The sequence below is a fragment of the Euprymna scolopes genome, chromosome 2, assembly GCF_053919585.1.
Source record: "Euprymna scolopes isolate OS-2025 chromosome 2, ASM5391958v1, whole genome shotgun sequence".
NCBI lineage: Eukaryota > Metazoa > Mollusca > Cephalopoda > Sepiida > Sepiolidae > Euprymna > Euprymna scolopes.
This window is the reverse complement of record NC_136483.1, coordinates 146,578,930-146,602,342: the sequence shown is the minus strand read 5'-3', so window position 1 is coordinate 146,602,342 and position 23,413 is coordinate 146,578,930. Positions and strand designations below refer to the sequence as shown.

General features: G+C 32.9%; 1 protein-coding gene across 2 annotated transcripts in view; it reads right to left on the bottom strand.

Moving 5' to 3' along the window:
* Positions 1–23,413, bottom strand: part of LOC145297246 (CYFIP-related Rac1 interactor B-like) — a 317,794-nt gene that overhangs the window by 122,677 nt on the left and 171,704 nt on the right. For both annotated transcript variants that reach the window (XM_080143329.1, XM_080143328.1), the window contains exon 3: positions 15,166–15,300. In XM_080143329.1, the coding sequence (XP_079999455.1) occupies positions 15,166–15,238 (73 nt within the window). In that variant the 5' untranslated portion in view covers positions 15,239–15,300. The remainder of the gene's footprint in view (positions 1–15,165; positions 15,301–23,413) is intronic.

The window sequence follows — 23,413 nt, the reverse complement described above, 5'->3', positions numbered from 1 at the left end:
AGAAGACATCTTGCTACTCAACTCCTCACGTAATCCCCTGTAAACATGATCCCAATTAGTAACCCTCAAGTCATATCCCTCCCCTCTTTAAAAGAAAAAAAAAAATCAATGTTTGGTACATTTTAAGCCATAATGCCGGTATCTTCAGACAACCTGATCTGGTAGCACTAAAGATTATGTAGGATGATCATATGTTGTAGGTAATTCAATACTTAAATCTATCACTTCAATTGAAATGAAAATATCAACTATCAGATATCTGATTAAAAGCCAGTCGTCATTTTAGTGAGATATTTGAATTAAGATAATCAGATCTTGATATCAACTTCTTTGGGCTCATATCATAATACAAAGATTTAATATTTCATGCATGTCCTCCCAGGCTTTTAAACAGTTCTAACACTTTTTCTAAGTAACAAAAAATCCTTTTCTGTTACTTAGAAACAGTAATAAATTAAAATTACTAAGAAAGAAAAAAAAATGGTAAAACTACACTTTAGGAGCCATGCTGCTAAACCAAGCATTTCTTAAGAGTCAATTTATTTTATACTTTTTTTTTTTTTTTTTTTTACTATAAAGTTACCAAGTATCAAGACCAAGAGCCATCGAGGATAATGGTTAATGAAGTAAAATGATTGTCAACCAGAAGATGCAGAAACACTATGGGAGTATTAACATTGATCGACGGTTTGGATTGCGGTTGATTACTGGATGGAGTGGTCCATAACAATTTATTAACATTGAATTTGAAGACGACCAAGTTGTATTCAACAGAGAAGCATTTCCACAGTAATGTGTTCCACAAGTTGGAAACCCTTGTAAAGAACCTCTGTCTTTCGCCTACTGACACTAGGCATATGGAAAGAAAAAAGAAAGTCTTTTTCTGTTGTGGTATTAAGTTCTTAGTGTGAATGTCTCATAAGAAGGAACCAAAGATTGAAGCTCAGTTGGACATATTCCATGGAAATAATGATACAGTAGAGAGACTAACGTCTTTGCTATGAGAAAGGAGTTATAGCGAGTTAAATGATAAGTGGGTACGTTTACTAGTATTTATCTTGTGATTTTAATTCACAGATCATTTGGTCAGTGAGTGCATTCAAATGCTTAAGAATTTGTTAACACTGAATTTGATGATGACCAAGTTGTAATCAACAGAGAAGCAGTCCCACAGTAATGTTTCATAGGTAGGAAGCCCTTACATTAACAGAACAGTTTCGCACCACTTTTATGTTCCCTTTTAAAGATTTAAAAAAATATATATATATAATACTAACATAGCGCGGACATGCATAAGTAAATGCATGCAAAATGATGTCACCAGTAGGGAAAAATGAAGACTTTAAAAAGGAGATCATGTTAAAGACCATGATAACTTTCGAGATCATGTGAGAGGCACGAATAACATTCGAGAAAACGATGGTGTGGTTGACGTCACGGCCGTAACAATAAGGAAATAAATGTAGCTGTTAGAAAGAAAAAACAAATTGAAGTTCTTTTCTATTCTTTGTCTACTTTGCGACCGAAACTATGTGTTGGTACACTAGTACCAAACCTTATGTTTAGAATCCTTATTCCAATTTGGATCAAAATCCATTGCATGATTTTGCTTCTAGAAAGTGTCTAGAAATTAAAGCTTAAGCTTAAGACGAAATTGAAATCAAAAGAATCTTGCTTGGTTGTTGGCCAATGACTAAAGCAAATCTGAAACATTTGAATTTTCCATTTTATGCACCTAAAATAATCCTTTAAAATGATCCAAAGAAATTGAAATTTAGAGAATATTTATTAATTGATGTCTAATACTTATTGTTAAAATTGCATAAAAACTGGGGAAATTTCACGGCAGGTTTCCAGACCTCTTTGCCCCCTTTGTATAAGATTAAGCTAAATATAACCCACATTATAATACCCTTACACCTAGCAGTTGTTTTTCAAAATTCATAAGGATTTCTTAATTAGTTTAGGAGTAAATCCTCTACATGTATAAACACATATACAAGTTTATATAAACAGAGACATACTGTATACTAGAGTTTTAAATCTGTTAAAAATGGGGAAAAAGTTATAGACTTCACTTAGAATGAGTGCTTTATGCCAATCGATGGTTAAATATCATTAAATTTGGTTTTATTTTTGCATTAAATACTAATCTCCATTAATCCCTAACCATGCATCAGACAGATAGTATAATAGTTAGTCTATCGCACCTTTTCATAATAAAAGTTCATACAAAATTTCATCCAGATTGGACAAGTAGTTTCTGACAAAAGGTAGAATGGACAGACAAAGAAATATAATCTATTCTATAAATCTCAGTGGTCTGTGTGCTTGTGTGTTCACTAAAAACTTTTGTCATCTGCAGTGAACCAGCATGAATGTGGTACCGTTAGAAAGAGCAATTTCTCAGACATATAAATATCGAAAAAATTAGAACAAAATCGTCAATTATTTCATGTAGAAATGCCGTTTTGTTTGAAGAGGAAATCAGGTAAAAATCTTGGTTTAGATGCTGTTTGTTAATCACGCATGTGCGAATGGTTGATTTGTTGGTTCATTTTAAAAAGCTAAATTTGCAACGTGATAACATCTGTGTAATCATGGTCCAATCGATAACATGTTCGCTTACAAACTTAAGTTATGCAAATTTGTGGCCACCATTTTCTTTCTTTTTTTTTTTTTTTTTTTCTTAACATAAGATGGCACCCAGGTCCTTGTATTTTTTACTTAACCATATTTTACGACCAGGCAACGGCAGGCGTCTCCCCAACCCACTGGTATAGATATAATTTTTTAAATTAGCATCTTTCCTCTTACAGATTAAACAGATTGGACAAGGAAAACAAGCTCTGCCAAACCTTTGCCTTAGTCTGGCCACAGACCGTTGAAGGCATACTTAAAAACGTGAAAAAAGATACAAAAAATTCAGTTAATTTAATTACTACAGAGATTTTTCCATCTTCAACATACACAGAACTGATATTCAACACCTGGATGACATGTTTAATAAACAAAACATGCGGTATTTATTTAATGATTTAATTTTATTTATGTTGAATTTATTTTGTGAGATATGATGAGCTCGGCTCTTTCCAACCCATAACCTATTGGCACACTTCCAACAAAACGCGCACTCATTTCACTGTATTTGGTAATAGACTTAACAGTTAAACCTTGTTGGGGAAAATAACTCCTATAAAAGCATATTAGCATATAAAGTAGGCATGCATGTTTTTTTTTTTTTTTTTTTTTTAGAAAATAATCCTTTTCATTTAGAAAATGCTGCCAGTTTGTGTCCTAAATGAAAAGCATGTTCTATCTGCACTTAAAAAATTACTTTTGTCTAGGAGAAACGTCTAGTATTCGTTCGTATGAAAAACTGTGGCAATTGTTCATACAAAAAAAAAAAAAAAAAAAAAAAAAAAAAAAAAAAAAAACTGTAGTATTTTTTTGTGACAAAACTAGTATTCATTTGTACAAAAAATAAGCAAGTATCGTCTTGGGTTTTTTTTTTTTTTGTACAAAACAAACCCCAAGTATTTGTCTGTAAAAAAACGAACCCCAAGTATTTGTCTGTAAAAAAACGAACCCCAAGTATTTGTCTGTAAAAAAACGAACCCCAAGTATTTGTCTGTAAAAAAACGAACCCCAAGTATTTGTCTGTAAAAAAACGAACCCCAAGTATTTGTCTGTAAAAAAACGAACCCCAAGTATTTGTCTGTAAAAAAACGAACCCCAAGTATTTGTCTGTAAAAAAACGAACCCCAAGTATTTGTCTGTAAAAAAACGAACCCCAAGTATTTGTCTGTACAAAACGAACACCAAGTATTTGTCTGTACAAAACGAACACCAAGTATTTGTCTGTACAAAACGAACACCAAGTATTTGTCTGTACAAAACGAACACCAAGTATTTGTCTGTACAAAACGAACACCAAGTATTTGTCTGTACAAAACGAACACCAAGTATTTGTCTGTACAAAACGAACACCAAGTATTTGTCTGTACAAAACGAACACCAAGTATTTGTCTGTACAAAACGAACACCAAGTATTTGTCTGTACAAAACAAACACCAAGTATTTGTCTGTACAAAACAAACACCAAGTATTTGTCTGTACAAAACAAACACCAAGTATTTGTCTGTACAAAACAAACACCAAGTATTTGTCTGTACAAAACAAACACCAAGTATTTGTCTGTACAAAACAAACACCAAGTATTTGTCTGTACAAAACAAACACCAAGTATTTGTCTGTACAAAACAAACACCAAGTATTTGTCTGTACAAAACAAACACCAAGTATTTGTCTGTACAAAACAAACACCAAGTATTTGTCTGTACAAAACGAACACCAAGTATTTGTCTGTACAAAACGAACACCAAGTATTTGTCTGTACAAAACAAACACCAAGTATTTGTCTGTACAAAACAAACACCAAGTATTTGTCTGTACAAAACAAACACCAAGTATTTGTCTGTACAAAACAAACACCAAGTATTTGTCTGTACAAAACGAACACCAAGTATTTGTCTGTACAAAACGAACACCAAGTATTTGTCTGTACAAAACAAACACCAAGTATTTGTCTGTACAAAACAAACACCAAGTATTTGTCTGTACAAAACAAACACCAAGTATTTGTCTGTACAAAACGAACACCAAGTATTTGTCTGTACAAAACGAACACCAAGTATTTGTCTGTACAAAACGAACACCAAGTATTTGTCTGTACAAAACAAACACCAAGTATTTGTCTGTACAAAACAAACACCAAGTATTTGTCTGTACAAAACAAACACCAAGTATTTGTCTGTACAAAACAAACACCAAGTATTTGTCTGTACAAAACAAACACCAAGTATTTGTCTGTACAAAACAAACACCAAGTATTTGTCTGTACAAAACAAACACCAAGTATTTGTTTGTACAAACAAATACTTGTTTTTTTTGTACCCCCAAGTATTTTTTTAGCCTAATTTCTGATTCCAAAAACGATTCTTTTAATTTTTTTGTCATTGTTGAAAACTTTATTTTTCATTTTATGATTTTCTTCACCCCAAACAGTACATATTGGCACTCAGGTGCAAAGGGCTACTTTTTAAGATCATGTCTAACAGGAAACTGTGGAGAGTTGAACAACTGATGCCTGTTTACATTATGCAGGCTATTAAACAGCACATAACGAAATGAGCTTGAATAAAAATTATCATCCGGTCATCATGAATTGGACTTATTTAGCATTTAAAAATCTGTTTATAAATGTCTCACGGTCTAATAAAAGTCGCAATTTAAAGGGACAAAGTGAAATTGAGCAATAGCCAGAAGCAATAAGTTGCAGAAGTCAACTGTAACCAATTTGCTCATATAAGAATGTGTTATTACCTAACAAAGGAAGCAGTGTCTTATTAAAAATAAATAAATAAAAAGGTGGAGACGGATATACTAGAGAACTTATCTACAGGGTCTAGGTCAGTTGAGTGCTTGGCCCAAGGACAGAAAATTCCTTACAGATACTAAAATAGGCTACAATATTTTTATACAAAACATTTAAAATTCTATTATCTCAACAATAAATTAAAAATATTTTCAAATAGAATAAGTAGGATCCAAGATCGCAGTGCAGTATCTGTTCTGATGCTATATTTGAGTCAACAGAGGATAAAATCCTTCTATACTAAGGAAATTTTTATTTTGCCTACTTCCATAGTGCCCCTTTCTGGGGAGCTGGTTTTCCACACGTTAAAAATGACCTTGCGTCACATTTTGCTTTTGTGGAGAAGCAAATAAATACTAATAAATAAAACAGACATATATATATATATATATATATATATATATATATATTCTCCATTTAAATTTCTGCATATTAGTACAGTCAGAGAAGCAGGAAAGAGGGAGGAAATTCCAAAATCTAGCAGTTTAAGGGAAAAACTGATCTTTGAAGTACAAGACTGCATCTTGTCAATGACCAATTAAATGTCAGCGAAGCTTTCAACCAATATGACGAGATCATCAATATAGTGGAGATCTGCAGCTGGTTGTCCAATGTGCTTTTAAGTCTATATAATTTCTAAAAATCAACTTTTATCACTGTCTCAATATATACACTTGGCAGCGAAATAAAACACACACAGCTGGGTTATAAAATATTTTGTTTATTCAATGATAATCTTTTCGATTTCAGTATAACTGTTGTGATATCAGTGAAAGCGCATGATGGGGGTGTGGCTGCTTGGCAGTCAAGAAAAATGTGTTGCTTGTCCTGCCCATGGCCACCACTCTTTTCTTCCTATTGTCTGCTTCCTCTATTTTATTGGCACAGATGGCGTCAAAACATTCGATCATGCATTGTCTTGAAATGTCGGTCAAACGTCCCCCATTTTGACTTCACTGACATCATTCCCAGGACACCTGGATCCAGGATCTGTCAGACTTTTCTTTGATATCTTCAAAAGCCTGGAGACAGCCGATTGTCTCCTCTGCCACTTGCACCCCCCCCCTGTAACATGTAGCCCATGACTTACTGTTACACCATGAAAGTTGGCCAGAGCGTTCAATGTGATCCAGTCAATGGCATAATTAAAGAACTTAAGCAAGAGAAGACATCCTTGTTAGACATCAGAATGAAATGTTTAAAGAAACATGACTCTTGATTATACACGCAGATGGAGAGATAGGTTGTTGTTTTTTTTTTAAACTTTATCTTTATTGCTGTAATAATGATAAAATGATAAATATTTATTGATTTTTAAACTATCAGTAAAACTTAAAATTTATAGATCCTAATGAATTTAAGTAAAAAAAACGGCCTCGTGAAATTTCATAGGTAAAAAATTGTATGAGCGGATGGATCAAAAAAAAAAAAAAAATCTTGAATACAATATAATAAAGAGACCGGCATTAAGAAGTTTGTTAAATTAAAAAAAAAAATTGTATTTGAATTTAAAAGTATATAAAAACTCTCCTTTATCCCCACTTCCCTAAATAAAATTCTGTTAGATCACTGAAGTTAAGCAACGTTAAGCCTGGTCAATACTAAAATGGGTGACCATTTGGGAATTCCAGGTGCTGTATTTGCTCTCTGCTTATATCAGCATTGTTTTCAGCATGGTACGGCACAATCACGTTGACACACTGGTTCTGACCAGATCACCGAAGTTAAGCAACATTAAGCCTGGCCAATACTAGATGGGTGCCATTTGGGAAGGCTAGGCGCTGTATGTACCTTCTGGGAAGGCTAGGCGCTGTATGTACCTTCTGGGAAGGTTGGTACAAGGCCAACACCCTCACCCCAAAAAATGAACTTGCTACAAAAGCATCTACAAAGTTGTGGATAGCCTATGCCCCTCTAGGGGCTCAAGGCTATGGGGATGGGGGATTACATAAGTAATATCTTTATATAATTTTTATTTATTTTTGGATATTATATGGATACCATATTTACTTTACATTTTTTTGTCATATTATTTGGACTGTTCAGACTACTATTCTCATCTTGAGTGTTATTCTCATAACGTTTCGGCCGATGTAATCTCCAACCTTCTTCAGATGTATCTTATCAACTTCAAAACTCCAATTTAAATCGAACCCTTTATTTAATCTACTGGGATAGCTTGTTCTTGGTCTTTCAGCTATGACAGGATAAAATTATTAAGTAATTGCAGTTAAATGGGCTGGTAAACAGCAAAAAAAAAATAAATAAAATAAGCAAAAGTTTAGCTAGAATTCGTCACTCAAATTTCAGCACGCGTTCTCTCAACCACCTCTGCAAACAGGCATTTTATTAGAAAATTGACTTCATTCCATTTGCATATGTGTGCAGTGGACGATGTGATTCTACGAGACTACACCTTATAAATTCATGGCCGCCATCTTTAATCTCTTTCTCTCTCAGATTCCATCTGAAAGTAAGTCGTATAACCACATAATACACAGTCCTGAGGAAAAACAGGATTATAAAAAGATCAAGGCAGCACTATACAAGGCGTTTGCTATTGATTCCACCACTGCTTGGGAGCAATTTGAGGCAAGAACCTTACATCTAGTTATATATTTTAAGTTATCTTAGTTATTTGGCCGAGCTGACAAAGTTGGTGTTGTTTGGTGGGCTGCCTGAATCGGGCCTTGGCATGCAAATTTCTGCCAGGGCTCCTAACCGGAGCAAAGCAACTCTTGCGGGCTAGCTCAAGCATAGCTTTGTTATCTCTTCGTGACCTGGTAGACCGGGCCAGGGCCGTGATGAAGAATACCTATGAGATGAGAGAACCAGTATTCGCTGCTTCACAGTCCACACCAAGTGATGATAGTCTCAGTGGCCTGGCCTATGTGGTGAAGTCGTGTGTTACAGGTGCAATGGCCAGGGCCACAGTGCGAGGAACTGTTGGCGGTGACTGACAGCTGTTTGCTGTTACTGATGCAATGAGACTGGTCATATGGGCCGGGATTGTGCGGGAAACAGGGTTGGGGAAAAGCTGCCAGCGTCGACCTCTTTCCCAAACAGAAATTAGACAAGACTACACCTTATAAATTCATGGCCGCCATCTTTAATCTTTCTCTCAGATTCCATCAGAAGGTAAGTCATATTAACCACATTATGCACACATGTCGGCACTTTCTTCTTTGCTTATTATATTCAACTCTACAGTAATTATTTTATTCTTTTTAGTATTAGCTTGCACTGAGGATTGAACCTTCAACTCCCAGAAGACTGTCATTCAGAACTGATTATTACTTAGCAATTTTATGGACGTGGCGCAACGGATAAAATTGCTAGGTTATAATCAGTTCATGGCCAGAGACAGAGAGAGAAGCGGGGACCTAGGTTAGAGGAAGAGGAGTGTTTGGAGGGAAACAAGAGCAATTAAAAAAAAAAAAAAAAAAAGTGAAAGATGCCACGCTTCTTTTAAAACTCTTTGACTCTGTATTTACTACATGGCGATTGCTTAATCTTGTTCTGTTGGCCAGGACTAAATAGAAAATGAGAACAGTAGTCTGAATAATGCAAATTATCAAATCCTCATCTAAAAGATTCCAAAACGTTTTATTATTATTATTCAGATTATTCAATAATGTGGAAGTAATAGTAACCAATATAATATGTACAAGTACTGCTTGTTATTTTAAGTTGTGAAAATATGCCGTAATTACTAATTCAGAGACATGATAATTATAGTGAACTACCAGTAAATATGTATTGGCCTAAATGATGGCATCATACACTAAGCAATTTAGTAATACAATCCTAATGAATTTTTGCTAGTGATGACAGTAAATAGGTGAAGTAGAAAAACACCCCTACCACCCTACAATACAGAGCATCATACACTTTGTATACACGCCAGAGGAGAGTCTCTACCAAGAGTACAAAGTGTGATGACGTATGGAAGTGAAACCTGACCAGTGAGGATTGAGCATATGCGTTGCATGGAGAAAAATGATATGAGAATAATACGATGGATGTGTAACGTGAGTGTTAAAGGAAGACTAAGATTTGATGACCTCAGAGGAAGATGGCCATGTTGAAAGAATTGATGAATGTTTTGTTGAGGTAACAAGGTCAGTTCAGATGGAAAGATCAAAGAAAACATGAGAAAAATTGATAAGGATGGATTACAGAGAATGAGGAAAAACCAGACCAAAGATAGGTTTGTTTGGTTTGTTTCTGAAAGACAACATATGATCTAAAAAAATGTTTTACTAAAAAGCGAATATTAACTTCCATTATTGATAGTTAGAATACCCATTCTTGGATGGGGCCCATTAAAATATTGTTTAAATTATTTTGGCATTTATTCAAACAAAAATTAAAAACATATGTGTATAAGTATTTATTTCTCTCCCAGAGTGAGAAATGTGACACTAGAGACGGAAAGTGGGATTGAAAAGTCAGCACTCCGAGGAAGATCACTCTAACCCGTAAAAAGTGCCTGAGCATCCACGTCAGGATTCCCCAATAGGGGTGTCTCAGGTGATTAGCAATAAACTAATCCCTTCTTAAAGAGAGAAGGCGAAGCCTGGGAGAATGGACCACGTAGAACTGCACAGGACTTGCATTATTCTGCAATTAACAGAGAATATGTCATTATGTAAATGGTCTAATCTTTGTTGACTTTGGTGCCGAGATATAACTCACAATGGTGCAAAAATGTGTATACTAGATAATAATTTGGAATTATAATGGAGGAGGAGGAGCAGTTTAATTTTACTGCAAATCAACCACAGTGGGTTATTTTATGCCAGATATGGCTTATGTGTTTGTATAGTGTGTACAATCTGAAAGTGATTAGTTTGTGAAAAGAAAGTTTAGATCAGTAATAGTTTGCTTAATTTAATTGCTGTTAGTTTTTGTTTTATATAAGTTGGAAATATTTTTTTCATACTCTATTATTTGAGGGGCAGGTACTTCTTTGAATACCTGTGCAAGGGTTGTTGCATGATAACTTTTCTTGTGAATGTTCTTATATTTTTTGCAGTCAATCAGCATATAACTGACTGAAAGTAGAAGGTACACAAAGGCACCGTTTCTCCTTTGAACAGATAGGCACGTGTTAAGTATGTGTGTCCAGTTATAATTAATATGATGTCTTGTCTTACATTGGGTAGTGATTCTGTGATTTTCAGTTTAATTGTGGGTTGATGTTTATGATGTTTGTTGTTTGCAAACATGTCCCATGTAATTATTTTTTTTTTATATTATTTGGATTGTTTGGACTATTATTCTCATCTTGGTTGTTTTTTCCACAACGTTTCGGCCGATATAACCCCCGACCATCTTCAGGTGCATTCACACAGATGTTATTGGTGAAAAATGTTTTTTTTTTTTTTTTTGCTTTCCCAATGAACATAGCTGTTAGAAGAAATTCCATACGCAAATAGCGTCAAGTCTATTTCTTTTTTTTTTTTTTTTTTTTAAATAAATCTGGGTCCGATCGTTTTTTTATATAATATTTGTATATTTTTTAGATGAGGTTTGATGATTATTTTTCTTGTATTATTTGGATTGTTTGAACTATTGTTATCATCAAAATGTTGTGTGTAAAAAAAACAAAAAACAAAAAAAAACAAAAATAACCAAGATGAGGACAATAGTCTGAACAATCCAAATAATATAAAAAAAATAATTATCAATCGTTATCTCAAAAATACACAAACATACACAAAAAAAAAAGAAAAAAAAAAAAAGAAATAGACTTGGCGCTATTTGCATTGTGAATTTTTGACGGTGATGTTGATTGGGAAAGCAAAAAAACAAACATTTTTTATCATTTACCAGTAACATCCAGTGTGAATGCACTTGAAGACAGTCGAAGGTTACATCAGCCGAAACGTTGTGGAAAAAAACAATCAAGATGAGAAAAATAGTCCAAACAATACAAATAATAAAAAAAAATAATCATCAATTCTACTCTCAAAAATATACAATCATGTCCCATGTAGTTTGCCATTTTCTTCTTATGTAGGGTTTGATTTTGATTTTGTAGTCTGTAGATGGAAGTTTAATAGTTTTTATTCTCATTGTGGCAAGTGTGTCGGCTGTATGGTTTCCCTTAATGCCCACATGGCTAGGAATACATGCCAAGACCACTGTTTTGCCGTGGTCATTTAGATATTGATATTTTTTCTAATATTTCTTGTATGTATGGGTGATTTTTGTTTGCTTCTTGGATTGCTACCAAGCTAAATAGCGTGTCTGAGAATACTATGTATTTATCTTTCTCCGAGCTCTTGATCATGTCCAGAGCCATTTTAATTGCTTCGAGCTTGGCTGCATAGATGGATGCATCGTTTGGTAGTCTGGTTTGTTCATATTGATCTATATTAGTGGCTGCTGCTCCTGTTAGAATTACAATGGAGGTTGAAGACATGGGATGCATGGAGAGAAATAATATGGGAATGATATGATGGATATGTAATGCGAATCTTAAAGACGTGCTTAGTTCTGATGAGCTCAAAGGAAGATTAAATCTGGACTGTATAGGAAGATATGTGCAGATTAGGAGACTTTGGTAATATAGTCACATTGAAAGAATGAATAAGATGTAGGACAGTTGAGATAAGAGCAGTTGGCAGAGAAAGACCAAGGAACACATGGGATAAAGTGATATAGATGGATCTGAGAGAAAAAGCAATAAATAAAGACCTGGCCAGAGGTAGGTTAGTTTGGAAGTCAATTTCTAGAAACCATCGAATCCATGCCAGTATGTAAAACAAATATTCACACAAATGTGATTATGGTAAAAAGTTAAAATTATAAAATAAATTTTAAGAGGTTAATGTAATTTGCTTGAAACATTATTTAGCATGTATATAAATTTATAGAAAGTAATAAAATGCAGAGTTATAATGAATAGACACAAACTGAAGCAAATTGAAACATACCGGTGAAATGAGCTATGCAGATTACACTTTATTAATACAGTATGATATTTCGGCTTAGTAGCATAGTAGCGGACACGATACGGCGACTGTTTATCTCGCTGAGATTACTTTCGGCCAGAAGCTGCAACCGCCTCTGCTGCCAGTCATTGCGGGTTCGCTCCACTGGACATGAGCATAGAAGATTCAGAGGGTGTCTATCTGATGCGCAACAGATACTGCACCTAAACTGCCAACATCGAGGGATAAAGCACTGAGGCCCCAACTAGTCATCGTCAAGACTGACGGACTGCATGATGATATTTCGGGATAATTTCCCTCCGTCAGATGTGTTTTCAACTTTAATTCAAACGTACATATGGAGGCGATTGTATACGAGAACTATTTGGCAGAAATTGAAATGGATTTGAAATAATAAATTTGTTTCAAATCCATTGTTATTCTTTGAACTTGATTTTGTAGGGTCAGTATTAATATTTTATATACTTTTTTTATTACATATTTATTTTATTTTAAATTTTATTTTATTTATTCTTTGCATTCTAGCTAAATCATTTGGTTTAATTTATCTAGTTAAATTAATTTTAATTCGGAACTGCCTTAACCATGACTCCGTAAAGTTGATTAAGAGCAAATCTTTTTGAATCTCTCTCCTCAGCAGTCTTTTTTTTTTTTTTTTTTTTACATAGGCATCACCACTTGTCAAGGCCCAGAGACCACTCGAGGATAAGGGTTAAGAATGTACAGTAGTCAATTGGACAATATAGTAATTGTTAGTAATGGAAATTTGGTAATTTTGTTAACTTAAGTGGAACGACTCATCAAGAACTTGTTTACATTGGACTTGAAGACAATCAGATTGCAGTCAGCTGGAAAACAGGAAAACGGAAGACAGTTCCACAGGCGTGCAGTTCTAAGAAAGAAACTTTGTTCATGGAATCTATGTTTAGGATTAGGCACAGATAAAGAGGGGGGAGGATTATTGTTAGTGTTTTCAGCTAGACGAGTGTTTCTTGTGAAAGTTTAGCCAGAGGGGACCATAGATTGAAGCTCAGTCGAGCACTTTCCATGAAAATAACGATAAGGCAGAGACAAACTCGCAACATCTCTTTTGTGAGATAGAGATTGCAGGGAAGAGAAAAAGGACATTTCCTATGAGGCTATGAAGTCTATTTTGAACTTTATCAAGGCAGGACAAGTCCTTTCTAGCAGCTCCTCTTTCCAACTTTTAGAAGCAATTCATAGTTGGTTTGTTGTTTAATGGGTATATCAACCTTTTGGGGGTTATTTAATGCAGAATCCAGTAATTTTGGGAAAAAAGTTTTTAAGTTCTTTATATCTTCGAATATTTATTCATCACGTTTAGTTTTGTGTTTCTTTTTATTTGGTTTTGCAGAACATGACTGAGTTTTGCAAAGGGAAAAGAAAAAAAATAACATAAATGTTTGGTGCATTCAAGTCAGGAAGCTGACAGCTTCAGACAGTTTGATCTGATAGCGTTCGGTCATTGTAGATTGAACGTGTTCAGGACCAATTATAGGATGAAAAGACTTTGCCCCAGATTTTGAAGGAGATGTGCTTAGATGTAAGGGTTGGCAGCAGCTTCCTGAACCCTACTCGCGATTTAAAATAAACCTCAGATCGACCTCTCAATTGTGAACAAAATGTTGAATTCTTAATTTAAAGTTCAAAATTTATGATGAAAAATTTCAAAATTGTAACTTATATTAAATCATGAAGATAGTCGTGAAACAATTCAGATTAGTCAGATGTGAAATCTTTCTTTGTTTGTTTTGTTCAGAAATAATCTATTAATGCATATAAAGTTCAACTTTATTAAGATAAAGTGAGATAAGATGAATATAAACAAATGCGATGAGTCATGTTGACTTAAGATAGGAGAGGACTTTGTGTCGAGCATTGTTTAAATCTCTACCGTAATAGATTCAAATAAGGATGGGATACATTAATGAGATTATAAGCTTCAAATTGAGCATATTGATCTTATTTTCTTTGTTAGTATTTCCCCTCCATGATGCGTTTATATACCCTTACTCTTTGGATAAGGTGGTCTGTTTACACACCTTCTAGCAAAGTGGTCCGTTAGCACACCCGCTTCCGGCAAGGTGGTCCGTTAGTACACCCCCTTCTGGCAAGGCGGTCCATTAGTACATCTCATTCTAGAAAGGCGTTCCGTTAACACATTTCATTTCTGGCAAGGTGTTTCGTTAACACATCTCATCGCGGTAAGAAATTCTGTTAGTATGCTTCCCTTTCACTCAGCAAGAAACTGTTAGCACACCATCTCCTCCTTCCAGCAACACATTCCATTACAAATGTCTCTCCCAGCTAGGTGTTCCATTAGTACATCACATCTTTTCAAACAGGGCTTTTCTTATTGCCCGTACTTTAATCTCCAGAAAAACCCATGGTGTAACAGATAAAATACTCTTCTGGAGATTGATGGCTCAATTCTAAGTGCAGACGATACTCAGAATACAATTGCGAATTACTTATGACTTCTGTCCAGTCATGGCTGACGGAACGAGAGCATGCTACTCCTGTTGATTGAATAAAAGATTCTGTTCAAGATTCTGTCCAGATTCTCTAAGTTCAACAGAAATATTCCCAAGTTCAACAGAAATATTCCCAAGTTCAACAGAAATATTCCCAAGTTCAACAAGATACACCTGAAGAAGGTCGGAGGTTACATCGCAATTTTGTGAGAACAACTACTCAAGATTAGAACAGTAGTTTGAATAATACAAATGAAGAAAAATTACTTACTTTCAAAGTCGACATATGCGTCATAATTTTTAGCGGAGTCATCTTTGGTGAGAACTCGAAGTAGATTTCCCATGATGTCAGTTGAGGTGAGGAGGGAGAGTGATAGACAGACTCCCAAAGACAAAACAAGGAGAACTGTAAAAAGAAAAAAAAAAAAAGAATAAAAGAATTAAAGCATAATTTTTAAAAGGAGTTTGGGGACATCATTGAAATCCTTATTTTATAAAGTTATTTGAAAAATTTACAACTGCAAATAAAGTTCAATCATTGTTTTTATTAAATGAATAAAATCAGTTTTTAAATTTTTTTTTTTTTTTTGAGACTCAGAGTATATACGTTTTCAAAAAAAAAAAAAAAAAAACTTGTTTTTTTTTTTTTTTGAAAACTTCATTCCACTGGTGGTAGTAACTTTGAGGAGTAGGCTTCTCGTGAAGAGAGCAAAGTCGATCTTGTTGACGGTTGTGTCTGCGTGGTTAATGTGATTTTGAATAGAATAAACCTCTGCACAAAGAGACCTGAGATATTCGAGGATAGTGTCTAGTAGGCATTCCAGATCTGTATTTTTTTTTCTTCTTTTTTTCAAATTTCTTATCAATTTGTTCAAGCTGGGGATGGGGCATCCTACCAGATGCCAAATATACACTTACTATATATTACAAATCGAGAGACATTTTTGAGTGCAATTGTTTAAATCTCTACTTGCACTTTGTTCACCATATATATATATATATATATATATATATATATATATATATATATATATACGCCAGGTAGTTTTTAAAATTACTTTTCATGAATGCAGCTCATCCTATAATTACTGGAATGATAGCGATCTTCCTAAAATTCCAATTTCTTTTCTATCATACATAAAACCTTGGTATTTTTTTGGTATTCTATGTGTATAATGAAACTTGCTATAACTTTATATATATATATATATATATATATATATATATATATATATATATATACATATGTTTATTAAAACATATGTATATATGTTTATTAAAACAATTTATCATGATAATTTATAGAAGTAAATATGTCTGATAGAAATGGGATTGAAAACAAGATAAGACAAAGGTAAAAGTGTAAATAAGTTTTTCTATTTAAAGAATAGTATTTTTGTTTAGTTTGTTTACTTAATAATCTTTTTTATATATTATTTTTTAAATCTCACCTGTCTGTTTAAATGTATGTATGTATGCATGCCTAAAACTTTTCTCAGAGGCATCGGACCGGGTCGAAACCGGTACTGTCTGAAAGGGGCGATGTCTTGGTCAAATATGCGAAAATTAGAAAAAAAACGGTCAATTATTTCCTATAGAAATACACGATTACAATGAGGGAGGGTAGCAAAAACTCGTTCCTTCATGAAAAAAAAAAGTTCTTTCTTGAATTAGTTTAAATAGAAAAAAAAACAACGTCACTTCGCTGATGCGATCGTAGATCAGTGGTTTATATAGACAGCATCGTTGTCTTAAGGTTGCACGTTAGCGCCAACATATCGGACATTTCTTTTTTTTTTTTTTTTTCGATTTTTAAAGTTTAAATATTTAAACAGGGTTATTTATGCCATTTTTTCGTTCGTTTATTCTTTATTTTCCCTTTTTTTATTTTTTATCACGTTCGTTGTTTTTTTTTTTTTGGTTTTTGTTTTTCCGATTTTTTAAAGTTTTAACATTTAAACAGTGTTATTTATGTCATTTTTTTCCCGTTCGCTCCCCCCCCCAATTTTTTAAACAAGGTTATTTATGCTATTTTTTCGTTCGCTTATTATTTTATTATTGTTTTGATTCATCCCCACACACACCTCACCACACCCTGGCAACGCCAGATACCACCGCTAGTTTGTTATAAATCTTACTTATGTTCAGTCTTATTTGAGGGTAGAGTCCATTTAACAATATTGAGTTGGGGTGTCATCCCTTAATCAGATATCTGTTCAATACTGATCTTATATCGTACAAATGGCAGGTATAGAGTGAAAATATTCTGCTGGATAAATATTTTTCTTCTTTTATAAATTTAAAATTAATTTCATTTCATTATCTATATATTAATACGATAGCATGTATGTTATATTTTGTGTCATGCTTACATCTTGTTTCTTCCAAGTGACTGTCATTTAATCGTTATGACTAGGGCTATGACAAGAGAATATTCTTTTCATTATTTTGACTCTCGATTATATATCAGTTAATATCTTATATGTTTCTAGATAGAGTGATGTGGTTCTCAATTGATTAACTGTGTCTGTGTCAGATATATACTCGAGAGTCAAAACAATAAGAATATTCTCATGTCATAGCCCTAGTTATGAGCTTCCATTTCTAGTAATAAATAATTTTACCAAGAATTCTTCATAAGTTTTTGTTTCGATTATAGCTGATGGCACTCCAGTCATCCATTTTTTTTTATAATGTTACCAAAAATTGTTCATAAGTTTTGATTTCGGTTTCGATTATAGTTGAAGGAACTCAAGTTAATAAATATATATATATATATATATATATATATATATATATATATATATATATTCTTCATAAGTTTTGGTTTCGATTCAAGATGATGCACCCAAGTCATATGGATATATTTTTTTTTATTTTTGAAATCACAACTTTATAATATACTAGCGGGGGTACCCGGCGTTGCCCGAGTGTTTGTTTCCGGGACGGGGGGGGGGGGAGTTTTTAAAAATGTTATGGTAGGTAGTAGGAAGGATCAAACCCGGAGTCATGAGTAAAAGTAGGAAAATAAAGTGTGAAAAAAAAAACATCTGCAACGTTAACAGTTCGGCCACCAAGAAAAGTCCATTCCAGTTGTTTAGGAAAAAAAAAAAAAAAAAAACGACTACGGTAGGTCGGCGCGAACGTGAAAATATAATGTGAATTGTCCAGCACGCTAACCACTACGCCACAGAACACTGCAGCTTAGTTTAGTGATTTTAAATAACTTCACATGAAAGAACTACGAAGCCAAACCGGTGTTCTCTTCTCAACTGTTCCTTGTGAACGATCCCCAAACGGTGTTAAGTGGTGGCAGGGGGAGGAGGAATTTATTAGAGAGAAAATATTTTACCACTTCCATTGATCTTAACCGATTTTGGCCGTGACTTCTCAGCAGAAAAAGTATAGAAATCTAAGATTATCGAGGAATTTGAGAAATAATAAGCCTATAACACACCTCAGATATTGTTCTGCCGTTCGTGCATATTATATTTGCATGAAATATCTTGATTTTTAATCCTATTAATGTCAAAATCAGACGGGAAATAATTTTATTTATATAGAGAAGATAAGAATCAATAGAAAATTGACTCTATAATAAATACGATATACGAAATCTACATTAATCAAAATATCATATTTAAGCGTATTTTACGATCGGGCTATAACGGGCGTCCCTGCTAGCTTTGATAAATACTTTTGCAGTTTTAACAAAAAAACTACAATAATATCAGTGTCTCCATTTATGCTGAACATCCACAGAATGCCAACATCAATATATTACATATGAAAGAGTCCGCTGTGGAATTTCCACAGGTTCCACTAGTTAACTTTATTTCATTATTTTTTATTAATTTAATACAATTAATTTAATTCAATTATTTTTTTATTAATCTAATATAATTTTATTTCATTATTTTTTAATAATTTAATATAAATACTTTCATTTCATTATTTGCTTATTAATTGAATATATTTATTTTTATTTCAGTATTTTTTATGAATTTAATATTATTAATTGTATTTTATTATTTATTTTTAATTTAATCATATTAATTTCATTTCATTATTTATCATTAATTTTATTTCAGTATTTTTATTAATTTAACATGTTAAAATCGATTTCATTTCAAATAATTTAGGTGACTGAAACAGAAATTAAACTTAAAAAAGGAGAGAAAGAGGGAAAAAAATCTCTGACGCATTGAATCTTTCAAGCAAGTCTTGGGATACTAAAAGCTAACAGCATCCCTTGGGTATAAAAAAAAAATAGTAAAACCAAAAACTCTAACAAGTGCCATTATTTGGCTACAGAAAATCATGTATTGATAATCCATGTTCTATGACATACACTGGTTGCATGGCTTCCAAAGGGAGTAGGACGTTAGTCCCTTGAGTTCATGGAATAATGCAGAAAAATAAAAACAATTATTTTTTATTTTTTCTATTCACTGAAAGTGAAGATTTGAATATTTAATATTAGAAAACCATTGTCAATAAGCCATTAGTAAAACAAAAGAAGCTTTGCAAGAGCAGGCGAACAAAGATATTATTGATGAGACATTTTTAGGTAATAAATAAAAAGGAAAATAAATTTCAATATATAGTTTCTTCATTAGGAATTAAATACAATAATTAAGTAAAAAAAAAATACATGAAATTAAAAAAAATAATAAAAATAAAAAAAACACAATAAAACTTGGCAAGAAATTGTTAAATCTCATTGAAAAACATTCCCCTCATCTTGTAACAAATCCTTTCACAAAATTTTCAATAAAAATAACCTAAAATTGTCATACTGTTGTCGGAAAAACTTAGAAATGATAATTAAAGCACATAATAAAATATCAAATGCGAGGAGTAGAGAAAAATAAATAAAACATCTATTAAAAAATGAGTAATATACCCAAAATAAAAATAACAAGGACAAAAATATAACCACTAGAAATAGTAATAATGTAAACCTTAATAACAATCACCCTAATAAAAAAATAAATTATGAAAAGAAAAGTTATAACCAAAAGCATTGTTTATCAAGCTACAATATTTTAAATACTATGGGCGTATGATCTCACTAAATTTTAATGCTTGATATTACAGCCATAAAAGCACATTCAATAACAAAAAAAAAAAAACACCAAATAAAAACAGCATTAGCAATTCATTACTTAGAGTTAAAAAAAAAACAATTAAAAAAACAGATGCTTTCAAGTGGTCAAGTCGAAAATAGTACGACAACTAGAAATTTAGATGATCTGTCTAGATTATGTCTGAACGAGAAAATCGAAATCCTAAAATATAGAAGCAAAATAGCAAACAACTGCATACACAGAATAAACTTTAAGATAACAGTACATAAAATATATACAATAATAAAGATTATTCTGATTAAATAAAAAAAACTAAACTAATATAACATTTTTAAAAAATAGAAAGAAAAATTACTCCAAGAATGCACATGCTAAAACAAGGCTATACATCCACAAAAAAGGATAAATTGAACAAAGGAAAAAGAAAATAGAAGTTGAATCTTTGTACGAGAAAAGCTCTGCCATTGATTAATGAAAACATTAACCCATAGACGAGAATAACAATGAATCTGATTGGCTAGCTAGTTAACTTAATTTAACCTTAAAAAAGGAGAGAAAGAGGAATAAATATATATATATATATATATATATATATATATATATATATATATATATATATATATAACGGCATAATCGCGTTGACACACCGGTTCTCATCAGGTCAATAAAGTTAAGCAACGTTGAGCATGGTTAGTACCAGATGGGTGACCATTTGAAAATTGTAGGCGCTGTATGTGCTCTCTGCTTATCTCAGCATTTGTTTCCAGTCGTCCTGTATATACACTTCACGTGCCAATGGTATTTAACAATGTCGACTCAGGAGAGGTGTGGTTGAGGATTGCGCACCTCCCGCCACAAAAATTTCATGTGCAGGCACCCCTTCGTTGGTATCCATAGTCTGTCAAAAACTGAAGGAGCCTGTATATATATATATATATATATATATATATACCTGATGACATGAACTCCATGCACTTTAACCTGACAAATCCTTATGTGGATATAAGTGAAAACTTTTGTGTAGCTTAATTGCCATATATATTTTCATAATTACTACCTAACTCTACTTATGAATTAAGCACTGTTGAAGTAAATGCAGGAAATCGATACATAAAATATTACATTTCCTTATAAAATTTTATGTAGATCATGAAATAATAAATGAATTAAAAATGGAAAGGAAGAAACAAAATGCTCGATAATTTGTCTGTTCAGTGGGTTTTATTTAAACGATCGTTTTCAAATGTGAAGTATATCCCTTCGGTTTCCAGTTAGTGTTTGGTATTCAGGATAGAAATGTGGATCGTTTTGTCACCTTTTTTTTTAAGTTATTATATCGTAAATTAGTTGAAGGCTGTTTTTAATTGTGGAATATTATACTTCGGTTTCTTAGAGTACTGTTGTCATATCCAGGCAGGAGCTCCTTAGCGCACCCTATCTTGCCTCAATAGAGTTCAAAACCAACTTCGAAACCTAATAGGTGATGCCCTTTTCTCTTCACTGCAATCTCTTTCTCACAGAAGAGACATTGCAAGCGTGCCTAAGCTCTATCAGTATTTTCATGGCAAGTGTTCATCTGAGCTATAATCTATGGTCACCCTTTGCTAAACTTCCATAAAAATACTCGACTAGTTACAATCGCTATCAATTTCTCTCACTCTCTATCTGTGACTAAATCTAAACGCAGATTCTCAACAGCGTATCAGCTACCCTTACTGACGTGAGACCATATCTGAATTGCAAGTAAACGATATATTAGTGGCCTGGCAAGGCCACAGGGGGAGACAACTGAACCATAGCAACAAATTTTAGTCTCTCCTCCATCAAGACCAGAGGTTTTTGGGAATCCATATATATATATATATACATATTACACACACACGAGCGCGCACATTGTATTAGTAGAAATGTACTCAGTATTGAAAAGTAACCCTTATGTTCATCTACGGTCAGTCCATAATACAACATGACCTTTCTTATTCTTATTTTTATATTTTATATTTCAATACAATGTATACTAACTGTATGTTTTAAAAAAAAATGTATAAAAAAATGGGAGGAAACAAAAACGAAGAAAAATTGCATTTTTATTTTTAAGTTAACTTAACATTTGAGAGAAGATATAGACATTTTTTCATAATTCAACAATTTGATTAAAGATGAACACCAACTATGACAGGAAAATAAAAATAGTTACGGAAAATCGGCGTCTCTTCCCTACCCTTGATTTGTGCCAGAGCCCAATTCTTCTTGAAGTAGCTTGAAACCAAACAGCTTGGGTGTGCGTGTGTGTGTGGTGAACCAACACACTTTTCAAAGAATGCCAATGACATCCTGCCGGCGTGACTATCCTAATTCTTTATCTCATTAACACATTTCCGACATTTCTCACTCATCTGCACGCAGGGAGCAACCAAGCATCAAAACTGATTTAGTTAGACAAGTCAGTAAATACTATTTATTTTCCTTCCCATCAGAGATATATATATATATATATATATATATATATATATATATATATATATATATATATATATATATATATATATATATATATATATATATATATATATATATATTAGTGATGGGATGATTCCAATAGTTTTCTGATTCCAATACAATTTCCAATTCTTTAGAAATCTCTAAACATTTAAATATAAAAGTGTTATTTTGTCCCGGATTACTGCACAAACCGCATCATAATTGTGCCTATATTTTCTTAAGCGTAAAAAACAAAGTTGTGAGGGAGGGGGGTTGATCTAGATATTTTAGTCTTACTCAATATTTAAATCATAAAATATTCATTATTTCATTTATTACTGCAAGCAGTGGAACATGTTTTGTTTTTTTAACCAAAATTAAACAAAAAAGATAATTGAATGGAATCTGTTTTGGCATCAGAAAATAGGCTAAAATTTTTCCGATTCCGATACAGATTCCCCCAAAATGCTAAGATTTTCCGATTCCGATTAATCGTCCCAACACTAATATATATATATATATATATCTATAATATAAAGCTGAACGTCACGAATAGGCTCCAATATGGTTGACTATTTTAAAAAACTGATTATATATAATGATAGATGTATCGAGGATTAGGAATGGGTATATCTGATCTGGCAGAACGGTGGTTCATAAAAATTGTGGGGGTCTGCGTTCACGCCTGGCCCCAAAGTATGGAAATAAAAAATGAAAAAAATAATTCACGTTAGCTTTTTATTTATTTTATGGAGTTGAATCATATTGTGTCGAATGAATTCACCCCATAAATTCACGTTCTTCTTAAAGTGAAAGCAAAAAATAAAAATAAAAATCGGAACTTTAGACAATTCTCGACACAAATTTTTGTCCTTCTCCACTTGCACGTGGCACACTTTCGAAAATAGATAAATAATAAAAAATTAGAACGTTACTTTTTATCGTGTA